Source organism: Lampetra fluviatilis, chromosome 10 (assembly GCF_964198595.1).
Source record: "Lampetra fluviatilis chromosome 10, kcLamFluv1.1, whole genome shotgun sequence".
In the NCBI taxonomy this organism is placed as follows: Eukaryota; Metazoa; Chordata; class Hyperoartia; order Petromyzontiformes; family Petromyzontidae; genus Lampetra; species Lampetra fluviatilis.
Window position 1 is genome coordinate 16,164,409 of NC_136284.1, and position 9,364 is coordinate 16,173,772.

Genomic DNA, 9,364 nt, shown 5'->3' on the forward strand with positions numbered 1-9,364 from the left:
ATCAACTTATAGTCGCTGCCCAATTTATACAAAATGAGCACTGTGCATTATTGTAAATGTGCCCAAATCTGGTCTTTAAAATGTCGTCTATCTCTGAAGGTACCGTGAAAATCCTGCAACAATTCCAGTTCAGTCTTTTTATGCTACTCGTACATGAACTAAAATGTGGATACTTTTAATCGTGAGAGGAATTAGTTACTTTAAATAAATTAATGGGAATGTATATACAAATCTAATTGTTCACATGTGTCGTGAGTATAAGAATCAATATTAATCGATGCGTACATGTTTACCATCTACACCATCACACGTCACTTTGCATCGCATCTCGGTTTGTATGGGTAATTATTTGTATTGACTTTAAAATTTAAACTTCATTCACAAATGTTTTGCATGGAGTTTCAAATTTTACTTTATTTTCTCTCAGATGTATTAATTTTAAAAAATACAAACCCTTGCATTCTAAGCTATGACTTGTCTCTTCTTTGCACTGTCCAAAATTAATTGGGAAAATCTGGTCAAAGATATCTCAAGTATTGTGCGACACGAGCTATGTGGGTATTCGCTTAATCTGCCGCTATCTCAAAAGTAAATGTCGCTCTTGTCTTGCGTGGGAACGCGGCAAGCGGCGCACATTTTTGATCCACGCTTCAAAGTCTCGAAAAGATGTAGACCATGACAGGGCCACAAGCCGCGTCCCGAGTGGAATAGAGTACCGACAATATATTGTTTTCTTGAAGCTCATATTCAATCACTAATGATTGTCGAATGCATGTCCATCGTGTGAACGTATTGAGTTAATTCCATGTCAGTGCATTATAATTAGCAGTAATCGGATTATGTAGTGGAATGTGACCCACCCTGTCTGTTTCCTTGTCAAGATGCTCCACTGGTTGAACAATGAATCAACTTGACCATCAACTGTGCTGCATTCGTTGCTATTCGAGCTCTTGTCTTGAACATGTTTTGATTCCCCTTCTTGTGTCACGCTGTGCACATCGTTGCGTGTTTTAATGGCCGAGTGAGTATGATGGCAACGTCCGTGAGGGCTGCGACTTGTGTTGACTGTGCGAAGTCTTCCTTGCCCCTCTGTTGTGTAACCTCAGCCCCTCTGCTCTCTCCTGTGTTGTGTTGCCCTTCTCTGGACCATCATTGATTTTTCAGGTATTTAAACCCCTGGTTTAAAAAAGAGTACAATGTAGCTAAGTGGATAGAAGATGTGAATAAAAATACTCAACCACAATATATACGGTACTGCCCACCTCTCACGGCCATTGTCCATTTGCTGTGCAGTGGCCCTCCCCGCTGTCTCCAAGTAATTTGTGCGATGCGGTGGTGCTGTGCTGTCATGCAGCAGAAATGTCGTGGCGCTCACTGGCTACGTGGTATCGCCACCCACATGCCTGAAGGATTTAATTAGCCAGCATTAGTAAGCGCCTCTCAAAAGGAACTAAGATTTTGTGTTTCAGATAAAAGTATTGGCAATATCGATGGTTAAAAGGCAGAAAAAATCATCCTTGCAATGTGAACTCTTAAAAATGGTCTGCTATCCATCATTATTACAACTCATTACAATGAAACGTATGCGAACACAATGTTTAGCATGTACACTTTGTTTGGGGTCTGATCATCCTGTATATTGCTTGGATTCATTTGTATGTTTATATCCTCATACATGAGCTGCCAATTCTGATGGTGATAATTCCCCTCGCCGTTGTGTTAATCTGTAAGGTGAATTGCCATTGCTTATGATTGTTTGAGCACGAGTTCGAGTGCATCTTGTTTATAACCAGGCGGTGAGAATTAAGAGCCGCATCTGTCAGAATCACCCCGGTCCCCAAAAGTACAAAACAACCCAAAAAAGTGCAACAGAAAAACAAATAGAAGCGCCATGACAGGACGAATTGCAAATATTGCAGAATCATAAAACAACATTAAATCTGAGATGTGAGTTAAAATTACATTCCCTGCATGTTCAGACTGATCACAGCACGCATTAAAACAAATAGATACATAAACACAAAACGTCCAACAGGTGGTTGACTATAATACTAATATTGAACTTGACTGTCGTACTAGCATGTAAACAAGAGCAAGGCAAATGCAGTTAGCCAGACTGCTGACTGTTCACACGAGCACTTGGAGTGGGGTGGGAGTCCGTGCCCAGCTGTCCACCCTCACCGCCGCACACCGCAACACCGCCACCACAGCTCATCATCCCCTCTGCCCAGTCTCGGTTGGCTAGGACACTCCCATTACCTACACCACGAGTCTACTTAAGCCGTGCTATTAAATAACACGGCGTAAGTATCTTGTAATTCTAATAGGATCAGGCTATCAATGCTCAGCGTCATCATCATCATGAGCCGCTGTCTCTCCGAATGAAGGTCTCCCCACACCGTCAATACTGCTACTACAGTATAGACAAAATAACAACTGGACAAAGATGTTCAGGCGTGGCCACGTGTCATGTTTATGTGTTTGTTGTTTGTACGTGGTCAGTGATTAATATTGGGTGTCATTCAGAAGTAGGAGAAATTACTCAAATTATTGTTCAGTTCTTTCTAGATGTGAAGCTTTCGTGACTGCAATGATTCCTACTCTTAGGTTGTTTCGGTAAAGTCACTTTACCGAAAAAACCTAAGAGTATGTTCAGTTCTTATTCGAATAGTTTTGAATAACTTGTTTGAATAAGTTGAATAATTTAGCATTTTCCAGAATAGAGTAGCAGTATTTTCTCTGTTATCGGTTATTGCTGTTGATTTTAACTGAGATCGAACTTACACCCGATTATGACTTGTGGGGTCGGCTCGCTCCGACGACAGCCATCTCAGCCTGGGTCGGCTCGCTTCTCAACAGGGACGAAGGCCCTCATCGACCCTTGAATAGTGTAATGCCTTCTATGGATCAATAATTATATTGTTGGACGTGTTTCAGGAGAGATGATGATGAGAGGCCCCTAGCCACACAATGACATGACGTCGTGAGTTCACGTTACATGTAATGACGTCATCCTCTTGGTTGACAAGGCGGATGCTTTAAGCTGTTTTTAATGTACATGTTATGGGCATCCTTTAGATCAATTTGACTGGTTTTCCATGGGGTAAATCCCGAATAGCAACGCACATTTGAAGAATCTCTAAATAGTTATCCTGGATGTGTTGAAGACATATCAATACAGCTGCGTTGGTGCAACGCGCGAGGCAGTTCGTGCCATGTGTGGAGGGTGAAGGCGGCAGCTTCCCGGTGTCGATGCCCCCGGCACTTTGGGGCATCGCACACTGCCCCTAACTCTGCCCTGGCAAGCAGAGGGCAGCACAGCGATATCCATTGTTGCAATCTACTACTTTCCCACACCGATGCTTCCCCCGCCTTCACAAACCGGCAATGTACTGTGTGCAGAAGTATGGCCAAATAACCCCAACAATCTCCTCCAGCCGTGGCTTGATGGTGATGATGATGATTACTTTTAACCTGCAAACCTTGGTATGCACAAGCAATGGGGTAGCACCTGATGAGATGTTTATAATCTGCAACTCGAAAAACTGCTTTAACAAAAATATCAGATGGAATTACATTTATTTCTCCAAATTTATGTAATTTGTAATTGAACAACTTGCTTTGCCACCCCCAGACATCTGTGTTTGGTTGACAGGGATCAGGTTGTAATGAGATCTCCCCATATCGTGTTGAACTGTATTACAGTAAACTGCAGAGCTTCGATTGACCTATATAGGCTAACTGAGAAATATGTCCGAGTTTGGTGAACAAGGTGGCAACACCATAGACAACTCAGGGATAACCGTACCCATTCATGCTAACACACAACTGTGCACCAGTGTTATAGAGCGGTGCTTGATTAGAGTTGTCTCAAATACCAGGACAATTAAATAAGGGCCTCCACAGCACTGAAAGTTTTTGAACCTACATTCCAAAACAATAATTTCAGCACAACATTTGATGTTTTGAAGCCCTTGATATAAGCCATTTTGCACCAACGGTACATTCTAAGGACAGTAAAATTGGAGAGGCCATATGTGCCCCAGAGCTCAAACTCCCACCCTACTTCCACTTTTATCTCCCAGAGCCAAGAGCATAATTGGCCGAGATGAATGTCCCTGTTCCAAAAGGTCCCTGAATGGGAGAATGAACTATCCACCCACAACGTATCACACCAGAGGACACATGCAATATGCTCGCTGTGTTCCTGGGTTTTTGCTGATTCACAGGTCTGCCTCGCTGTTGGGCAAACAGACCTCAGCTCACTGAAGCAAATATTTCCTTCCCTCATTAGTCAAGCATACAAATACCTTGACACTGCTCTTAGACATTTTCAAAAGTAATGTGGAAATAACACTGAAATGTAAAGACATTTTATTTCCAGAATTTGATTTCACTGGATTTAAATGTCTAATTCTTCTTACTATATGACTGAATGAAGTCGAATATCAATTTTAATATTGACGTCCAAGATATTCATAGAATTTATGGAATTTTAAGTAGCTGAGTGTATTTCAGCTATTCCTCTTTTGAGAGAACTAATCGGGCATTTAGTACGCGGATGAGTTGTTTGAAACGTCAACCACTGTCACAGTCGAGGATATCCTCTAAGTGATCATGAGCAGGGCACATTCAATTAACAATGGACACTACAAATGTAACTTTTTTTCCCATGATGTAGCTTACGTAAAAATGTAATGTTACAAAAATGTAATGTTACATTTTAATGTGTACATACATGTTTACTTTCGAGGGGTTTGTTTAATACTCAATAGTTTACTAATACAAAATTGCTCTTGTGTCAATTAAAACCATGGTGAAGCTCTCAAATCAAAGCAAATGAGCGCTGCACACCCACCCTGTCACCCCGCCACCGCCACCACACAGAGGGCCTCGCGACGAGACAGACAAGATTTCTACTTGAGCCTCGCCTCTCCTGCACGCGAGTGCTGCTACGCGGCCTGGCTGCGTCACTTTAACGACCGCGTGCGCAGCTGCACGCGGTGATGATGGTCGCGTTTAGGGAAGTGCGCCTGGCGTGTGGGCGGCTGTGATGCAGTCGGTGTCGTGATGAATGTGGTGCGATCTCGTCAGTTTGTTTTGCCTGCATGTTAGTTTAGTCGTTCTACCACTGTACCTTTGCACGTGGTAGGAAACTGCAGTGCCAGGCGTGAGGGAGGCTCAATTTGTGCTGTAATGCCTTGTAAGCACGTCACTGCCCAGCAGGAGAACACATGCCTGCACAATCCACCAACTCCATCTGCTAGCCGAATCATTGTAATGAAAAAACCCAATGCATTCGTCAATAACACTGCCTGAAGAAGTAAACACGGTAGGCGACGTTTTGGGCAATGTCCCTTCCTCACAGCCCTTAGAGGCCAGTGGCTGGCTGAGAGGCCGGCAGCACAGCAGCACCCAGTCACAACGGCTGCAGACACCGGCCCGATGATGACGACAGCTCTCATTAGCAAGGGGGTGGGGGAGTCAATCCGACAGCTTCTCAAACAGATGTCACCTGTGCTACATTGGTAGCTGTAGCATGAGTTGGGTCATTGCACGTCCTGCCAATAATGTGACCGCGTGCTGCGTCCACTTCAGGAATAGATAATGCATTGTGGGTAAAATATCGATTACACTGTTACAAATACATATGTAAATGTGACAATATATACAGTATTCAATTATTACATTTTTGTCATGTGTACTGCCAGTGTTTTATATATTGTATTTTGAAACGTCAATGTGCTTAATGTATTTTTATTGAATTGCTTCGATACAATGTACGGTTATGCAATGTTCTGCTAAATAAGTGTTAAAGCAAAGTGCCTCTCGTGAGAGGGGTCACAGTCTACGTGCTAAAGACCAGAACCAGCACGTGGGGTGGCAAGGTGTGTTTTTAGCCAGAACGTGGTGTGCATTGCGTGCTGTGTGGCGTGTGGCTGGTTGCAGGACCCTCTCCCCCACTAAGTCTCCTTCGTCCTCCACCGGCTCGCTGGCTTCCCGCAGGGAGCCGTACCCCCTGCCGCCCCTTCCAGACGAGCTGCTGCACCCCCCCGAGAAGCCGCTCAGCCCACGGGTCAGCCCACCCAGCAATCACGCAGCCGTCACTTACGATCCGTATTATATTGGTTATTCTTACTCCGCCTGCTTACCCAGCCGCGCTAAGACTCAAGACTCTTTTTCAGGAGGGTCCTGCCAAGTTTGTTGGAGTAGGGGGACAATGTTGCTGCTGTTTGTGATCCCAATTGAGTAATTAGCAGGTACATTTTCAGCATCGGGATGCATTGGCCAATACCAGTTACATCGTACGTTCGCTAATGGAGGAAATCTAAGAACCACATGCAGGAGAACATAGAACTCCACACAGAGGTGTGGTGCTGTGCAGCACGACCATTACCACTGCGTCACTATGCCACCCATTGTGTGCCGCATGACCTTAGAGCTGCTTCTGTCTCTGCAGTTGTACGAAACGTCCATTTGAGAGGAGGCCGAGTGGACCGTGGCGAGGCTGCAAGGCGGTGCCCTGCGGAGCACCCCCCGCGCCCTTCCTCGCCTGGCCGTCTCCGAGCGCCTCTTCTTCCCTTTACATCAACAAGTTCCACATTCCTCTCCAAGTCATTTCAGAAACAGGCATGTGTTGTACCTGCTGACACTGTAAGGCATTTGTTTCTATGGATTTTGTGATGCCCACTAACATCGTGTAAAAAAGACAAACAAAGTGTGAACTATTTCCATGTTGCACATCACTCAGTGTATGGTGTTTGGCTCGCTCTCGGGTACCAGCCCAGTATGCATGGAACGTTGGACAAACGTTGGCCCAGCGGTTCCAACCACATGGCAACGTTGGTCCTATTTTGCACATTCACTGGGAAGCAGCTGGGAAGCAGCTTGGCTTTACTCGCTGCCAGAGTATGCTGGCTTTGTGTCTCTAATCTTAGTCATTGTTACATCCTGTACATGTTACATACATGTAACACATACATGTTACATGTACATACACTAATGCTACTGCGCTCACCCAACCAGCACAAGCTTCGTTTCATGTTTGAAACTACGTGCATAACGATGAATATATAATATTGCAACTTGTATAAATATGTACATAGTCTTAATATGTTATTGCATGGCAAGTGCTGGTTACATTTTATGCGATGAGATTTGTTAATTTGCACTGAATCTATCAATGGAAGCGAATCATATACACATATTGCTGTTGGCTTCGGTACCAATGAATCACGTTAACCACGAGTGTGCGCGTGTACATGAATCAAGGTGCATTCGGGGAGCAAGGCTGCAGAGTCTGCACCTGGGTGGGTGCTCACACGTCCCTCTGCGCCCCTTAACGAGGCGGCTAAAACTCCCAGATGCTCCACCCATATGCACAGCTTGATGGAAAATATGCTCCAAGCTTGCCAAACATCTGCTGGCACTTGCGACCCAGCACAGACTGTGGGATGAACCGAGTTCACAGTTTTGCTCTTTATGAACCTCTCTGTACGGTGCGACCAACACCCACGTCGGGAGCCAGCGGCGAATCCAGGGACTTGCCAGGGCAGGAGGGTTTCATAAAACACACAATTCAATGCATGGTAAATATCAATACAATTCGAATGTTTGCGGTCTCAACAATAACAGACTCGATATTGTAAGAAATAACCACCACGCACTTTCATTAACCGATCAGTTATCATCTAAATGACGCAAAACGACTCACACCAGTACTGCTGTATTCTTGCATTGGCATCGACTCACTGAAGGCTACAACAATACGGCTGTAGTGCATCTGGACACTTGCTGAACAAGTACAGTACATGGTTTACTAATAATTAATAATTAAGGGTGTAAAATGTGTTTCGGTATATGGACGATTCTACTTGTGTTCAGTTCGAATAAAATAGCAAACGTCAACTTGCAGAACCAAGAGTTACACAATCTTTAATGACGTCAGCTTTAAGCTTGGATACATTTTCTGTAATTATTTACAAACATATACCAAATGCAGTCAGTAAATTTAATTTACACAAAATATATCATCTGCTTTTGGGTTATTCACATATCATATTGTATGACTATATTCAAAACAAGCATAATTTATATTAAATTCCATATTAGCATGCACATATTACATAAACATTCGCATGTTAACATATTCATAGGCTTGCCATTGACATAACCTATACATAACCACAATAATGCCCTCAACGCAAATATCATCAATGAAAACAACCTTGGTGTAGCTCAATATTTGAGAGAGTGGACTACACGGACGCGATTGTGAAAAGGTTTATTGGCCACAGCAAAAGTGTGGTTCGTTCGGTTTCCATGAACGTGTTAACGAAGCGTCTTGTTGGCACAAGAACCCGACTCACTCTGCACGGCGACGCATTCCCATTCTTCAGCCGAGGGCGCCGATGCCACGACTCCGCTAGAGCCAGCAGCCTCGTGTATCAGAACGCCTTCACCCGTCGCGCGGCTGTGTCTAGTGTCTAATTGGTGACTCGTGGGGCCCCGCGAAACGTTGCACAGCAGAACCCAGTCCACTGCCTTGGGCTCTCCATTGAACTGCTGCCATCTGCCTCGAGACGTGAAACAGCTCCTGGGAACTGAAGAATTCAATATTGCACAACAGTTGTTAAGTGTTACAAGTGGAGACGACTTGGCTTACTGTCATTCTGTATACAGTACTTGTACTTAATTTATTCTGCATGGTATAATTCTGTACTAAATACCAAATATAAACTTCTTACATGTGCTAGGCCTACCAGTGCTGTTAGACAGCTTTACACGCAATACGTATACGTCGATTCAGTATTAAATCAGTAAGCAGGACTGTATGCGACAACACTTTTGAGTGTTAACATTTAAAACACAGTTTCATTAACACCGTTTCCTGCTCAAAATTGTGTAGCCACGACACAGCGTTGTATTGCCGACACATTCCATTGCGGCTAAACTGCGAATGGATGGCCAGAGGCTCTGTGAGCATGTCTCCTCTGCTCTGCCGTCCTCGTGAAATGGATGTAAATATGGTGCATGGACACGTGCGGCCGCATTCCACATCAATAAAGCTTGTACAGTGCGCGTCTTGGCTCCAGTGTCCTTGTAGAAGCGCGCGCGGAACCCCACACGGGCTGGCGCAGTCGCCGTCGCCACTGCGCTCACGACGTCCCTTCTTCAACATCTCGGCGAGGCGGGCACAGGTGGCTGGGAGCCGCTGCGCTCTCGCCGCTCATCTGGAGCTGAATGTGGGGAGCTGTCCGTGATTCTCGCTGCTGTGTTGGGATTTGGTCGCAGCCTCATCACCAACAACTTCAACAAACAACATTCGTATTGCACTCCAAACATTTGTATGCATTACAGCTCT

The 9,364-nt window shown here is 44.6% G+C and overlaps 1 protein-coding gene across 7 annotated transcripts in view; it reads left to right on the forward strand.

Annotated features, from left to right (window-relative positions):
* The window catches only part of LOC144934642 (disintegrin and metalloproteinase domain-containing protein 11-like), a 114,170-nt gene extending 105,072 nt beyond the window's left edge, over positions 1 to 9,098 (forward strand). For 3 of the 7 annotated variants that reach the window (XM_078860674.1, XM_078860676.1, XM_078860675.1), the window contains exon 30: positions 1,165 to 4,345. In XM_078860674.1, the coding sequence (XP_078716800.1) occupies positions 1,165 to 1,420 (256 nt within the window). In that variant the 3' untranslated portion in view covers positions 1,421 to 4,345. Of the gene's footprint in view, positions 1 to 1,164; positions 4,346 to 5,949; positions 6,077 to 6,460 lie in introns of those variants that run through there. The other 4 variants (XM_078860678.1, XM_078860677.1, XM_078860680.1 and 1 more) reach the window with 3 other exon arrangements.
* The last annotated feature ends 266 nt before the right edge of the window (positions 9,099 to 9,364 follow it).